The 16,839-nt window shown below is 44.4% G+C and overlaps 1 protein-coding gene across 3 annotated transcripts in view; it reads left to right on the forward strand.

Moving 5' to 3' along the window:
* The window catches only part of LOC135055093 (heparan-alpha-glucosaminide N-acetyltransferase-like), a 1,318,407-nt gene that overhangs the window by 420,773 nt on the left and 880,795 nt on the right, over nucleotides 1-16,839 (forward strand). For all 3 annotated transcript variants that reach the window (XM_063958741.1, XM_063958739.1, XM_063958740.1), the window contains exons 5-6: nucleotides 7,629-7,698; nucleotides 9,594-9,645. In XM_063958741.1, coding sequence (XP_063814811.1) covers nucleotides 7,629-7,698; nucleotides 9,594-9,645 — 122 coding nt within the window. The remainder of the gene's footprint in view (nucleotides 1-7,628; nucleotides 7,699-9,593; nucleotides 9,646-16,839) is intronic.

Here is a 16,839-nt window from a genome sequence, read left to right on the forward strand (position 1 = left end):
TGGTTCTCCTCCGCAAGCAATGAGTGAACATAATTCCATACCTGGATAATCTGCTGATAAAGGCAGTGTCCAGGTAGAAGTTGTTGCAGTCCATTGCTCTCACAACTCAACTGCTCAGGGATCACAGTTGGATCCTGTACCTTCCAAAGTCACATTTGGAACCAACAAGGAGATTGTCCTTCCTGGGGATGATCCTCGAAACAGAAGTGCAGAGGGTATTCCTCCCAGTGGAGAAAGCGTTGGTGATACAATCAATGGTCCGGGATGTCTTGAAGCCTGCCCGGGTATCGGTTCATCAGTGCATTCGCCTTCTGGGGAAGATGGTTGCCTCCTACGAGGCTCTACAGTGCGAAAGATTCCATGCGTGATCATTCCAGCTGGATCTCCTAGACAAATGGTCAGGATCTCATCTGCACATGTACCTGAGGATACGTCTCTCACCAAAGGCAAGGATTTCGCTCCTCTGGTGGCTGCAAATGCCTCACCTTCTGGAGGGCCGCAGATTCTGAGTTTAGGACTGGATCCTTTTAACCACGGATGCAAGTCTCAGAGGTTGGGGAGTAGTCACCCAAGGGGAATCCTTCCAAGGAAGATGGTCAACTCTGGAAACCGTTCTTCCAATAAACATTCTGGAATTAAGAGCCATGTACAACGGTCTTCTCCAGGCGGCACATCTTTTACGAGATCGGGCCATTCAAGTTCAGTCGGACAATGTAACGACGTTGGCCTAAATAAACCGACAGGGAGGAATAAAGAGCAGAGCTGCAATGTCAGAGTTGACAAGAATCCTCCTCTGGGCAGAAGGGCAGGCGTTGGCGATGTCAGCGATCTTCTTCCCAGGAGTGGACAACTGGGAAGCGGACTTCCTCAGCAGACACGATCTCCATCCAGGAGAATGGGGCCTCCATCCGGAAGTGTTCTCGAACGTGACCAGTCGTTGGGGCGTGCTTCAAATAGACATGATGGCCTCACGTCTCAACAATTGTCACGAGGTCAAAGGTTGTTGCAAAGAGCATTCGGCTTCCAAATTACGAATGATGGCTCCCGTAGTGGCCCAGCCTACTTCATTTCCAGCAACAGTTGTTATGTGGCTACAGAGTATATTTAGGAAGAGCAAAAATCTTAAAAGATGATTTTTCAATTACAAATAGAAACAGCTTTTAAAAAAATAAGTTTAGTTTGCAGCACTATACAGTACAGCACAGCATGCAGTATTTAAAGCCATGAAGTCCTGAAAACACACTCAACAGAGTATGTTTAATCCAGGAAGTCCTATGAAAAGCATAATAAACACTAAGATTCTGGATTCCTTTGATGCTATTCACTTCTGTGGGCATCTCTTAGTTTTCTACATGGGGCTTTCTTCAGAGTCAGTCCACAGGGGTACACGGTGGGCCACACCCTCTTATTTTGATGTCCGGTTTCAGACCGTGCACTCAAATTATACATTATTACAGAATCCGTTACCAGGTAGTGCAGGATCGTGGATGAACCGACTATGCACTGTAGGATCCATGTTGTCTGCAGACTATGGGCTTTATTAACAAACCAAAAATGCACACTAATGGAATTAAAGGAGCTAATGCAGAAAGACATTTTGCAGAACGTCCTCCGGTGCGCGCACACAGTATCCCTAAGAAATGTTTTCTACTTGCACCACTGCATGTAACGTGTGACGGCTGCCTGACACCTGGGATCGGCGACTGTGTGTTTCACAGCTGCAGCTGCACTTGGAACTCAGCACTCAGCTTTAGTTCTCCTTCCTGTATAATCCCGCCCCCAGGCTCCCGTTGGTTGTTTACACAGTAGTCTGGGTGTGGACTTATGCAGATAGGAGAAGCTGAGTGCAACTGCAGCTGTGAGAGAAATCGTGAATTTAGTCTGAAGTATTTAGTGACTGATTTTGGGATTGGACCCTGGATATTTGCCAGGCTAGTCACCCTGTAGTTACGCTACTGTTAGTGGCCATACAAGCCTGTGATAAGGTCTCATAGGATTCAATATTACAACTTTAATTTATGAATGAAATATAATAGTAGGTCTGTTTCAGCAAATATATATAATTAGAATATTTTGTGGTATATTTAAGGTTTCTTCTGTGTTTTGTAAGTGTTTTTATGGATGTAGGAAAAAATTGGGCAATACCACTGGCAAGTTAAAAAACAATATTGAGGCAGATGTATTAACCTGGAGAAGTCATAAGGATGTTATAAGTGCAAGGTGATAAAGGCCAATCAGCTCCAATATGTTAATTAACAGGTGCTGATTGGCTGGTGGGTTTATCACCTTGCATTTATCACTGGTTTATCACTTCCTTATACCATCTCCAGGCTTAATACATCTGCCCCCCCGTTCCATCCCTGCAACACATCGACACACGTCTCATGTCATTTACACCCATTTCTCTTTTTACAGAAAATGACATGACAAAATGAAGGGGCTGAGTCTGAGCCTCCGTGACTCTGTGAGTGCGACTTTATGCTAATATACTACAAGCCCTTCCCCGATGTGCGTCTTTGAATGCTGAAAACTATTTTGTGCGTCTCTGCACCATGAAAACTTGGCCATCCACATGCTAGATGCAGAAGCTCCATCTGAGTATGTTTTCCAGTGTTGCAACCAGTACAGCTACAGCAAATTACCGCAACACTCCCATGAGATAGACCATCTTCATGTGCCTGAATAACCACGTCCCAGGCTCCACCCAGGAGCATCCAGCACGTGTCCAAGACACCTTGTATAATGCATCTAAATCACAACCATTCCTCTGTGCGTACACACTGTGGGGCACATGCACTATGTGTCTTTTTAGCAAGTTATATGCGCACAGTTAAAAGGCAGGGCCTGATTCATTATGGATCGCTATTGAAGCTTAGATAGCGATGTTCACAAATCTGCTATAGCTAAAATCTGCCCAGAAAGGATAAAAGACACCCACCGAAGCAATCACAAATCTGCATATGCATTAGTAGATTCGCAATGCAAAAAATGAGCACCATCGACATTTGTGGGTGACCCCAGCATACTCAAATCAATGAGAATGCAGTTGCATCGGGCGCCATGTTTTTGAACGCCACTAAAACGGCCATGACACACCAGTGTTTTCCCAATCACTCCCCACAAACGCCATGTTACCACCCACGAACAGTCACTTCCTCTTAATCAAAATGCGTACTCTTTAAGATTAGGCTGCATACGCAGTGCGATCGCATTTTGGCCTTCGCACACGCGCAGTGCGTTTACAGCGCATGAGCAGTCTGATGATAATCTCACTGCGTGTAAACTCACATTTGCAATCTGTAGTAAATCAGGCCCATGGTCCATTTGGGAAAATATCTGCCTGCGACTCAGAATGAGGCCCAGAGTTTCCACTGTTACTAGCCATTGATGGTCTGATGGTATTTTCACTATTGATGGGGATAACCGATGGTGAATATCAGTGCTGTGGATGCTACATGTGCAAAACTAAACCATCGATGGGTCACCCATGATGGCAAAGCCGTCAATGGTCGTCTGTAAGTGTCTTCATTGCCTATATTTTACTACTTTAAACACCTTTAAATGAGTTATTATTTATTAGGATGGTGTACCAGAGGTACTGTACTACATCCTGCCATTTTTACATTAAATTAAGGACTTTTGAACACATATCACCAACTGTAAAGGTGTAAACTAAAAGCTTCCAGTTCTCCCTTTTGGGTTTTTGCTGCTGTAATTTCAAGAAAGCATTATCATCACAGGTTTCACTGCAGTAATTTAAAAAAAAAATATTTATTCTTGTTTGCTAAAATTGCTCAGATCGCATTTTCTATTATAAGTATGAGAAATATGATCTGGTTACTAAAAAAAAAGTGAATTAGAGGGTCTGGAGCAGTTTTTTTCACAAAAACTGCTCCAAAAGCCCTTTAATACATTCAAGTGATACTAAAATAATGTAAAAGGGGTATGAAAACACCCTGTTTTACATTATTTTAGTAAAAAGAAAGCTAATAAATATTCCCGACAGTGTTTTGGCTTCATGAGAACTGGGAAAACAAAACATGAAACAGAATTGCTGAAAAGGATGAAAAAAGAAAAATAGGAAAATAGAGAGAGTTTAAGGTTTTACAGAGCAAATAGCAAAGAAAGATAGAATATAGTGAAATAAATCTAAAGTAAATTAGTCAGCGATATAAGCTAGAAATGTACAGAAGAAATCCCTGACTGGATAATGGTGGATAAGTTGCAGTAAAGACTGTGCAGGTGACATAATATTTGAAAGACTGAACTATAATTATATTTAATCGCATATTGATTCTGATTATGGCATACTTGTCTCCTCTTCTGGAACGGCTGGGAGGTTCCTGAATCTCAGGAGCTGCTGCCGGCTGCCTGGAAGAGCATTCCAGTATCCAGGTCTCTCGCCACTTCTGCCCGGCGTCGCCTAGTTCCCGAGTAAAGTGGGCAGTCCGGGCAGCCAATGACAAAATTTGCACTGAATTGTGTAAATGTAGCCATGCCTCCACTTTACAACGCCAGTAATCTCGGAATTGTATATCGGGGTGGTCTTCTGTTTGCCGGCGGTCGGGCTCCCGGCGCTCAGTATACCGGCGCCGGGAGCCCGACAGCCGGCATACCGACAATTATTTTCCCTCGTGGGGGTCCACGACCCCCATAGAGGGAGAATAAAATAGTGTGGCGCGCGTAGCGCGCCACCGCGCCCGTAGCGTGGCGAGCGCAGCGAGCCCGCAAGGGGCTCATTTGCGCTCGCCAAGCTGTCGGTAAGCCGGCGGTCGGGCTCCCGGCGCCGGGATGCTGGTCGCCGGGAGCCCGACCGCCGGCCAGCCGTAGTGAACCCGTATATCGGGTGTGGGGCCACAATGACGTCATCATGCCACTGCCAGTCTCTCCCTGTGCTGACCAGGCTGTTCATTCCCGGAGGGGTCAGCCAGAAAGTCTGCAAGTATGGTTTATGGTGATCATTGTTCCTGTTGACACCGAGGAGGCTGGAGAGATCCCAAAAAGAGGGACAGAGATTGCAACAGCAGGAGTTTTGCCTGTATAATTTCCACATCATCACCTTTATGTTCTGGATTCATGTTCTTTTCTTGTGCGCTGCATACCCCTGTCCTTTATGCTGCACCAATTCCCACACTGGTTATCTCTCTTTCTCTAAAATGCAATAAGAGAGATTGCTTATATTGTCAAGTAGCTGATTGAACTGTCCTTTAATGTGATTACTAACAGTGTATATGAAATGTATCCTCTCCCACTGTCAAACCTTTATATTAAATATCTTCATTTCTGCTCTGCTCCTGACTCTCATCAATGTTCATTTGTAGCTCTTTTATATAAGCCAAATGGCATGTTCGGTTTCTTGGCCTCTAAGATCAGGCAAGATGCTGTCTCACAGGATATTTTATACACTGACTGATACAACCTTCTTGTTGACCTTTCAGATGTTTATCTGATTTTGGAGTAGAACCTGGGGCTGAGACATTGACAGTCCAAAGCCTGAAAACAAATCTAGCTCTGAAGAGACAATCTTGTCTTGGCATCATTGATTTTTAATTAAACATGTACAAGCCGCTTAATCTCATTATGGAACGTTAATTGACATTCTACTTAACAATGCAAAAATAACACATTTGAAGCTTGGCTGCTCTCCTGAAGAACACAATCGATAGATTGTCAAATACATGTTGTAGATATTATAATAAGCCCACTATTAAACTATTAAGGGGTGGCAAGACCTACGGGGTTATTCGACCAAAATAACCCCGTGCCCGGCGCCAATGCGTACACGCAGGTCACATCCTGTGTGTGCGCTAGCAGCCAATGCAATCTGATCGCATTGGCTGCATATGCCTCTGTCTGATAGACAGACAGACATTCGCGCAGGGGGTGGCAACGGAGCGTTGCGGGGCATGTCAGCGGCATTTTCAGGGCGGCTGTGTACTGTCCCATGCAGCTGCTCCGATTGAGAAAATGGCAGCGGACTGCCTGCATACGCAGCCTAGCTGCGGCTGCAGGGAGTCATCCACAGTTGCTGCGACTGCAATTAAATTGCGGTCACAGCCACTGGGCAGGCCATTCAGCACGCAATAGAAATACATTTTTAGCAGACTCTGCCGTCTTACTGAATAACCCCTCTGGTGCCTTATGTAATAACCTGTGAGATGCAGACACGGGCACGAATCTGGCGTGTTAGCCCGTGTTTTTAAAGCAGCAACCATTTAAAAGGCAAAAACCAGCTCTTGGGGGAGATGTACTAAGCCTTGGACAGTGATAAAGTGGAGAGAGACAAATTACTAACCATTAGGCTCCTGTCATTTTTCAAACACAGGAGCTGATTGCCTGGAACTTTATCTCTCCACTTTATCACTGTCCAGGGTTTAGTACTTCTCCCCCTTTGCCTTTAAATTATTGCTGTTGTAAAAATACAAGCTAACTTGCCAGATTCACGCCAGCATCTGTATCTTGCAGGTTATTACGCTAGGCCCCTGATCTACATGGCAGTGCTAACTGAAAGTGTCTCATACTTGGTTTCAGCTATGTTCTTGTTTGATAACAGGCAGCTGGTTAATGAATGCTGTCCATATTTTTCTTTATTAGTTATTCAATTAGATTAAAGCTCATGGTCACTTCCCCTTGGGCCTTGCTTGTGGCTAACATGGTGCTTCGAACAGTTCTCGGCTGCCGTTATCGTTGCAGCAGTACTCCCTAGAGATTCCTTTGGCTGCTCCAGACACTCACAGTGCCGTCTGTTCAACTGCTAGGAGCATCTTCAGGACGGTGCTGTATTTCTCCAGTGGCCCCGACACCTCTGTACAACATCACTAAGGGGGAGGGACCTGCACAGAACGCTCCAGGGCCTTGTTACGGCTCTGTTTTTGTGGAAATCCCAGTGACACAATTGAGGCAGTTTTTGTGACATTTATTTTACCCCTCATTCATAACTAAATAGGCTTCACAATATACTTTTTAAAAATGGGAATTGGGTGTCCCTTTTGGGAATTGAAGAAAAGCTTTGGCCTTTAATTGTTTTGGGGTTTTGTTTTGTTTTTTCCACTTTTTTTTTTTTTTGTACTTGTAATAGTACAAGAATGCAAAAAGGAAGCCAATTTTGTATTTACCATGCTGGCCAACTGGACACATGCCTAGGACAGACTGTTTAGGGTATTTATTTTGATGTTAATTGTTCTTTACGTTTTACATATTTTACTTTTTTTGCCACTTTGTTTTTGCCAAGCTATGTTTATATTAAGTGTGTAGGACAGAGCAGTATAAACATATTGGGTTCACGATAACAAAAAGGGCAAACTCACTCATGTCTAACCGGGCCCATACAACAGAGGAATATCGGGGCAATTCCCCATTCTCTCGATGCCAGGGTATTGTCAAAATCCAACATGACTCCAAAAAAAGTATAAAACTGTCATACAATTGCTTAAAAGTCTATATTTATGTTGATTTTATTTTAAAAAAGTGTTGTCATTACACATTTATGATACATTTATGAATGCGTAATAAGTAATTTAAGTTTTTATGTACTTGGATTAAAGCTAAATATATTTTTTTACATTTTTCTTAGTACCTGTATGTATGTATAATTGTCTTCATGTTGTCTTTCTCTTCTCCCTTTGCAGCCCTGCTGGTGGCATTTGTCTGTCTGTTGTGTATTTGGGGATTATACTATTTTGCAATATACATCTTCAGGTATGATTAATGTCTTATGATTTTGCAAATAAACAGATGACATTATTTTGCAATTATTGCCAAATTTGCTGACTATGGGGAAACCTCATCTTAGTCTGTGTAGCCAGCAAATGATAGGGGCATTGACTTACAAAGAGCAATATGAATAAGGAAATGTAAGGTGTTAATGATTGATCTGTATCTTATAAAACTGTGCTATATTTATACGATCTTCACCATCCACCCTTAGAGACGTCCTCACCAATCATGCCTTTCGACTATTTCTTAACTCTCCATTGAAACCTAAATGATATTAATTAATCTGTAAACAGCCAAAGTCAACCCCTTGATCAAATTCAAGTGAGTTATTGTTTAAAAAGCGGTAGGCATGTGAAGGGCAGAACATTTCATTAGCATATATATTAACAATATGGTTATAAATATTTAGCGTTCAATGACAGTTTACGCCTTATGTCTTCACATAATAATTATAATTCCCTAATACTTTCCTTAGAGCAGATTCCAAGTACTAGTCCTTGCAGTGCTGGCAGCTTAGTTTTGCTCAGTGCTGCAATATCTTCCAATGATTAATCTAAAAAGAGCTGAACCTTATGAATAGGATTTAATAAGCAAGAAGTTCTGTTTACACTTTTTATGAGTTTACATTTATCTTTCTGGTGAAAAAATTTTCAGATACAGCTCATCGTGTAACAGTAATTCATTTCCATTGCAGCTGGTCAAATATTTGCTTTCATTACTGTGAAACCGCTCACACATTTTACAGCGTGGTTAGACTTAAGTCAGACGAATATTGCAGCTAGTATAGTCCATGAATGATTAGACCTGTCCGATCATATCGTGTCTAGATGTGATTGGACTGGGCAGAAAACAGTCATGTATGTAGTATGCAATCTCTGGATGACCACAACGGATAGCCTGATTCTAATGTGTTTTGTAAGTTACTCTGTCACCATGCCCTGTTGCCACATTAGCTTAGCAGTACAGTGATCATTGGTAATGACATGACAGCCAATTATAACTCATTGTAAATGCTAATAAACTCTAAAGAATAATACCCGATTTCTTCAAAATGAACATTTCCTAAATATGAGATGTTTGCTTAGATTTTTGCCTGATAAGAGAAATAATAATGCAATAGGTTATGTCACCTTTTTAGGTACACCTGTCTGTCCAAATGTACCACACTGTAATTCTGCCTTCACAAGTGTAATGTTAGAGTGTGTGACAGTCTACGCCAGTGGTTCCCAAACATGGTCCCCAAGGCACACAAACAGTATAGGTTTTAAATCCATGACTGAACACAGGTGATTTAATTAATACATCAGTTATTTTGATTTCATTATCTGTGCTCAGGCATGGATATCCTTAAAACCTGGACTGTTAGGGTGCCTTGGGGACCATGTTTGGGAACCACAGGTCTACGCAAAAGTTGAAATACTACTTTGTGGTTAGGCTTATACTTGAGTGCAATAACCTGTGGAACCTGCTAACATATGGTAAAAGAAGTTTCCATTTTTTATGTCCTCCTATGCGCAGTTGCAGTTATACATTTAGTGATTAGATGATCCAATCCTCCCTTTCCCTGTGCCATCTCCCAAGACCCCATCTCCTTGACACACATGACCCCACCCTATCATTGGCACATGATCCCTCCTTTCCCATCCATTGTCATATATCAGTGAACCAAATGACTCATCAGGATGGAGGAGCACATCAGTCTGGCTATGCATCCTTTTTATTGTCAGCCTTCAAGCTGTCCGTTTATTTGCTTTTTATTACAATCCAGCACTGTACAATATACTATGTGTGTACATCTCTTAGAGGACTAATAATATAGAGTAATAATAAGTTTCTCTATTGTACAGTAAAATTATTAATTGAAATTAATTTTACAGGTTGGGCTGCACTCAAAAGTTTACTCAGGTTTTTAAAAGGAAGACATCCTGTGTGAGTACAAGTCATGTGATATGTCCTCCTGATGTTAGCTGACTTCATAATACCTTGTTTATGTACTGTTTATATATGTATGTATGTATGTATGTATGTATGTATGTAGGGTGGAGCAGGGAAGCATGTCTAGTGGCAAAGGGACAGTCTATGCGATTGGTGCTAAGCATTGCCTACCCCTGCTTTATGGATAATCCCTCTGGGTGTTAATTTACTATGGGGCAGATGTACTAAGACTTGTAGGCCTATGTACTAACGGCCAGATTTATTAACCTTTTTTTTTTACTAATATAATGTGAAAAAGGACCAGAGCTTTCTCACCAGTTATCCACATGACTTACATTTACCAATGGTGAACATGATAAATCAGTGACTATTCTCCAGATGTCTCTTGGCGCTATTAATAATTATAATTACCTTTGACAATCCAGTAACCCTAAAAGGGTAAATTTATAATCAGCTGCAGAATGTCAATTGTGCCTGTGTAAGCACAAAAAATATATACACTCCTATTAGATATACGGGAATAACTACAATAAATTCAAGGTCACTCTGCGCTTATTGATATTTCTCTAACGTCCTAGTGGATGCTGGGGACTCCGTCAGGACCATGGGGAATAGCGGCTCCGCAGGAGACAGGGCACAAAAGCAAGCTTTTAGGATCACATGGTGTGTACTGGCTCCTCCCCCTATGACCCTCCTCCAAGCCTCAGTTAGGTTTTTGTGCCCGGCCGAGAAGGGTGCAATCTAGGTGGCTCTCTTAAAGAGTTACTTAGAAAAAGTTTTTAGGTTCTTTATTTTCAGTGAGTCCTGCTGGCAACAGGCTCACTGCATCGAGGGACTTAGGGGAGAGATTTTCAACTCACCTGCGTGCAGGATGGATTGGATTCTTAGGCTACTGGACATAGCTCCAGAGGGAGTCGGAACACAGGGCTCGCCCTGGGGTTCGTCCCGGAGCCGCGCCGCCGACCCCCCTTGCAGACGCTGAAGATGAAGAGGTCCGGAACCAGGCGGCAGAAGACTCTCAGTCTTCATCAGGTAGCGCACAGCACTGCAGCTGTGCGCCATTGTTGTCAGCACACTTCACACAGCGGTCACGGAGGGTGCAGGGCGCTGGGGGGGGGGCGCCCTGGGCAGCAATGTATAATACCTGTATGGCGAAAAATACATCACATATAGCCCTTGAGGCTATATGGATGTATTTAACCCCTGCCAGATATCTAAAACTCCGGAGAAGAAGCCCGCCGAAAAGGGGGCGGGGCCTATTCTCCTCAGCACACAGCGCCATTTTCCCTCACAGAAAGGCTGGTGGGAAGGCTCCCATGCTCTCCCCTGCACTGCACTACAGAAACAGGGTTAAAACAGAGAGGGGGGGCACTGATTTGGCGATATGTATATATATTAAAATGCTATAAGGGAGGAACACTTATATAAAGGTTGTCCCTGGATAATTATAGCGTTTTGGTGTGTGCTGGCAAACTCTCCCTCTGTCTCCCCAAAGGGCTAGTGGGTCCTGTCCTCTATCAGAGCATTCCCTATGTGTGTGCTGTATGTCGGTACGTGTGTGTCGACATGTATGAGGAAAATATTGGTGAGGAGGCGGAGCAAATTGCCTGTAATGGTGATGTCACTCTCTAGGGAGTCGACACCGGAATGGATGGCTTATTTATGGAAATTACGTGACAATGTCAACACGCTGCAAGCCGGTTGACGACATGAGAGGGCCGGCGAACAAATTAGTATCTGTCCAGGCGTCTCAAACACCGTCAGGGGCTGTAAAATGCCCATTTACCTCAGTCGGTCGACACAGACCCAGACACGGACACTGATTTCAGTGTCGACGGTGAAGAAACAAACGTATTTTCTTTTAGGGCCACACGTTAAGGGCAATGAAGGAGGTGTTACATATTTCTGATACTCCAAGTACCACAAAAAAGGGTATTATGTGTGAGGTGAAAAAACTACCTGTAGTTTTTCCTGAATCAGATAAATTAAATGAAGTGTGTGATGATGCGTGGGTTTCCCCCGATAGAAAATTATTGGCGGTATACCCTTTCCCGCCAGAAGTTAAGGCGCGGTGGGAAACACCCCTCAGGGTGGATAAGGCGCTCACACGCTTATCAGAACAAGTGGCGGTACCATCTACGGATAGGGCCGTACTTAAGGAGCCAGCTGATAGGAGGCTGAAAAATATCCTAAAAAGTATACACACACATGCTGGTGTTATACTGCGACCAGCGATCGCCTCAACCTGGATGTGCAGAGCTGAGGTGGCTTGGTCGGATTCCCTGACTAAAAATATTGATACCTTTGACAGGGACAGTATTTTATTGACTATAGAGCATTTAAAGGATGCATTTCTATATATGCGAGATGCGCAGAGGGATATTTGCACTCTGGCATCAAGAGTAAATGCGATGTCCATATCTGCAAGAAGATGTTTATGGACACGACAGTGGTCAGGTGATGCAGATTCCAAACGGCACAAAGATGTATTGCCGTATAAAGGGGAGGAGTTATTTGGGGTCGGTCCATGGGACCTGGTGGCCAGGGCAACTGCTGGAAAATCCACCGTTTTTTACCCTAAGTCACATCTCTGCAGAAAAAGACACCGTCTTTTCAGCCTCAGTCCTTTCGTCCCTATAAGAGTCATATCTGCCCAGGGATAGAGGAAAGGGAAGAAGACTGCAGCAGGCAGCCCATTCCCAGGAACAGAAGCCCTCCACCGCTTCTACCAAGTTCTCAGCATGACGCTGGGACCGTACAGGACCCCTGGATCCTACAAGTAGTATCCAAGGGGTACAGATTGGAATGTCGAGAGGTTTCCCCCCTCGCAGGTTCCTGTAGTCTGCTGTACCAATGTCTCCCTCCGACAGGGAGGCAGTATTGAAAACAATTCACAAGCTGTATTCCCAGCAGGTGATAATAAATTTACCCCTCCGACAACAAGGAAAGGGGTATTACTCCACACTATATGGTGGTACTGAAGGCTAGGTGAGACCTATTCTAAATCTGAAAAATTTGAACACTTACAAGGGTTCAAATCCAGATGGAGTCACTCAGAGCAGTGATAGCAAAGAACAAGGGGACTATATGGTGTCCCGGGACATCAGGGATGCTTACCTCCATGTCCCAAAATTTGCCTTTTCTCACCAAGGGTACCTCAGGTTCGTGGTACAGAACTGTCACTATCAGTTTCAAGACGATGCCGTTGGATTGTCCAAGGCACCCCGGGTCCTTACCAAGGTAATGACCGAAAGGAGGATTCGTCTTCAAAGGAAATGGACGACCTCCTGATAAGAACAAGGTCCAGAGAACAGTTGAAGGTCGGAGTAGCACTATCTCAAGTAGTTCTACGACAGCACGGGTGGATTCTAAATATTCCAAAACCGCAGTTGTTCCGACGACACGTCTGCTGGTCCTAGGGATGATTCTGGACACAGTCCAGGAAAAGGTGTTTCTCCCAGAGGAGAAAGCCAGGGAGTTATCCGAGCTAATCGGGATCCTCCTAAAACCAGGAAAAGTGTCAGTGCATCATTGCACAAGAGTCCTGGTAAAAATGGTGGCTTATTACGAAGCGCTTCCATTCGGCAGATTTCACGCAAGAACTCTTCAGTGGGATCTGCTGGACAAATGGTCCGGATCGCATCTTCAGATGCATCAGCGGATAACCCTATATCCAAGGACAAGGGTGTCTCTCCTGTGGTGATTACAGAGTGCTCATCTTCTAGAGGGCCGCAGATTCGGCATTCAGGATTGGATGCTCGTGACCACGGAGGCCAGCCTGAGAGGCTGGGGAGCAGTCACACAAGTCTGGAGAATTCTCTCCACATAAATATACTGGAGCTAAGAGCAAATTTATAATGCTCTAAGCTTAGCAAGACCTCTGCTTCAAGGTCAGCCGGTATTGATCCAGTGGGATAACATCACGGCAGTCGCCCACGTAAACAGAAAGGGCGGCACAAGAAGCAGGAGGGCAGTGGCAAAACTGCAAGGATTTTTCGCTAGGCGGAAAATCATGTGATAGCACTGTCAGCAGTGTTCATTCCGGGAGTGGACGACTGGGAAGCAGACTTCCTCAGCAGGCACGACCTCCACCCGGGAGAGTGGGAACTTCATCGGGAAGTTTTCCGCATGATTGTGAACCGTTGGGAAAGACCAAAGGTGGACATGATGGCGTCCCGCCCGAACAAAAAAATGGGACAGGTATTGCGCCAGGTCACGAGACCTTCAGGCGATAGCTGTGGACGTCCTGGTAACACCGTGGGTGTAACAGTCGGTGTATGTGTTCCCTTCTCTGCTTCTCATAACCAAGGTATTGAGAATTATAAGACATAGAGGAGTAAGAACTATACTCGTGGCTCCGGATTGGCCAAGAGGGACTTGGTAACCGGAACTTCAAGAGATGCTCACAGAGGACTAATGGCCTCGGGAGCTAAGAAGGGATTTGCTTTCAGCAAGTACCATGTCTGTTCCAAGAGGAACCGTGGCATCGGCCTTTAAGAAAGGACCTGCTCCAGCAGGGACCTTGTCTGTTCCAAGACTTACCGCGACTGCGTTTGACGGCATGGCGGTTTGAACGCCGGATCCTAAGGGAAAAGGCATTCCGGAAGAGGTCATACCTACCCTGGTCAAAGCCAGGAAGGAGGTGACCACACAACGTTATCACCACATGTGGTAAAAATATGTTGCATGGGTGAGGCCAGGAGGGCCCCACGAAAAAATTTCAACTAGGTCGATTTCTGCACTTCCTGCAAACAGGAGTGTCTATGAGCCTCAAATTGGGGTCCATTAAGGTTCAAGTTTCGGCCCTATAGATTTTCTTCCAGAAAGAATTGGCTTCAGTTCCTGAAGTCCAGACGTTTGTCAAGGGAGTATTGCATATACAGCCCTTGTGTGCCTCCAGTGGCACCGTGGGATCTCAACGTAGTGTTGGGATTCCTCAAATCATATTGGTTTGAACCACTCAAATCTGTGGATTTGAAATATCTCACATGGAAAGTGACCATGCTGTTGGCCCTGGCCTCGGCCAGGCGATTGTCAAAATTGGCGGCTTTGTCTTACAAAAGCCCATATTTGATTTTCCATTCGGACAGGGCAGAACTGCGGACTCGTCCCCAGTTTCTTCCTAAGGTGGTGTCAGCGTTTCACCTGAAACAACCTATTGTGGTGCCTGCGGCTACTAGGGACTTGGAGGACTCCAAGTTGCTAGACGTTGTCAGGGCCCTGAAAATATATATATATATATATAATTCCGGGACGGCTGGAGTCAGAAAGTCTGACTTGCTGTTTATATTGTAGGCACCCAAAAAGCTGGGTGCTCCTGCTTCTAAGCAGACTATTGCTCGTTGGATTTGTAGTACAATTCAGCTTGCACATTCTGTGGCAGGCCTGCCACAGCCAAATTCTGTAAATGCCCATTCCACAAGGAAGGTGGGCTCATCTTGGGCGGCTGCCCGAGGGGTCTCGGCTTTACAACTTTGCCGAGCAGCTACTTGGTCAGGGGCAAACACGTTTGCTAAATTCTACAAATTTGATACCCTGGCTGAGGAGGACCTGGAGTTCTCTCATTCGGTGCTGCAGAGTCATCCGCACTCTCCCGCCCGTTTGGGAGCTTTGGTATAATCCCCATGGTCCTGACGGAGTCCCCAGCATCCACTAGGACGTTAGAGAAAATAAGATTTTACTTACCGATAAATCTATTTCTCATAGTCCGTAGTGGATGCTGGGCGCCCATCCCAAGTGCGGATTGTCTGCATTACTTGTACATAGGCCCTCATTCCGAGTTGTTCGCTCGGTATTTTTCATCGCATCGCAGTGAGAATTCTCTTAGTGCGCATGCGTAATGTTCGCACTGCGCATGCGTCAAGTAACTTTACTAAGAAGAAAGTAATTTTACTCACGGCTTTTTCGTCGCTCCGGAGAACGCATTGTGATTGACAGGAAATGGGTGTTACTGGGCGGATGTACGGCGTTTTAGGGGCGTGTGGCAGGAAACGCTACCGTTTCCGGAAAAAACGCAGGCGTGTCTGGAGAAACGGTGGGAGTGCTTGGGCGAACGCTGGGTGTGTTTATGACGTCAGCCGGGACCGAAAAGCACTGAATTGATCGCACAGGCAGAGTAAGTCTGGAGTTACTCAGAAACTGCTAACTCGGTTTTGATCGCAATATTGCGAATACATCGGTCGCACATTTAAGATGTTTAGATTCACTCCCAGTAGGCGGCGGCTTAGCGTGTGTAACTCTGCTATAATCGCCTTGCGAGCGAACAACTCGGAATGAGGGCCATAGTTATTGTTACAAAAAAATCGGGTTATTATTGTTGTGAGCCATCTTTTTTAGAGGCTACTTCATTGTTATCATACTGTTAACTGGGTTCAAATCACAAGTTGTACGGTGTGATTGGTGTGGCTGGTATGAGTCTTACCCGGGATTCAAGATCCTTCCTTATTGTGTACGCTCGTCCGGGCACAGTACCTAACTGAGGCTTGGAGGAGGGTCATAGGGGGAGGAGCCAGTACACACCATGTGATCCTAAAAGCTTGCTTTTGTGCCCTGTCTCCTGCGGAGCAGCTATTCCCCATGGTCCTGACGGAGTCCCCAGCATCCACTACGGACTATGAGAAATAGATTTATCGGTAAGTAAAATCTTATTTTTACCTCACATGTGTATATTTAAAAAATATATATTTAATATACAAATCACTTTGAACAATGCACAAATAGAATCAAGGCGCCTTATAAAATCCGATCAAGTATAATATTACCATACAGATAAAATTATCTATCCCTATATTAGGTGAATAAAAATAATCAGAAATCAATAATGTTCCAAATATTAGTGAAATGAACCTAATTGGATGGAGGTGGATCAATACAGTCACTGGACCGAATCAGCCTTTTATCAACCACCACTTCGTAATAACCGCAATATATGCAAGTGATATACTATGTGGCCACGTTCTTATATTTGCATATAACTGAAATGATATAAGTCCTGATGCAGTTTCTTTAATAGGTATACTCAGAGGTACTTGGCCTGTCGGCTATAGTGGAAGCAACAGAGTGTCAGTCTCCCGTACCAGTGGTTACCCTGTTCAGAGTGTATTCACAAAACTAATAAGGCAAATGCCAATATCCTAATAGCAAGCTCACCATCCAATTTTGCTAATAGGTGAGTCCGGCTGTAGATAT

The sequence above is a fragment of the Pseudophryne corroboree genome, chromosome 3 (assembly GCF_028390025.1).
Source record: "Pseudophryne corroboree isolate aPseCor3 chromosome 3, aPseCor3.hap2, whole genome shotgun sequence".
Taxonomy (NCBI): domain Eukaryota; kingdom Metazoa; phylum Chordata; class Amphibia; order Anura; family Myobatrachidae; genus Pseudophryne; species Pseudophryne corroboree.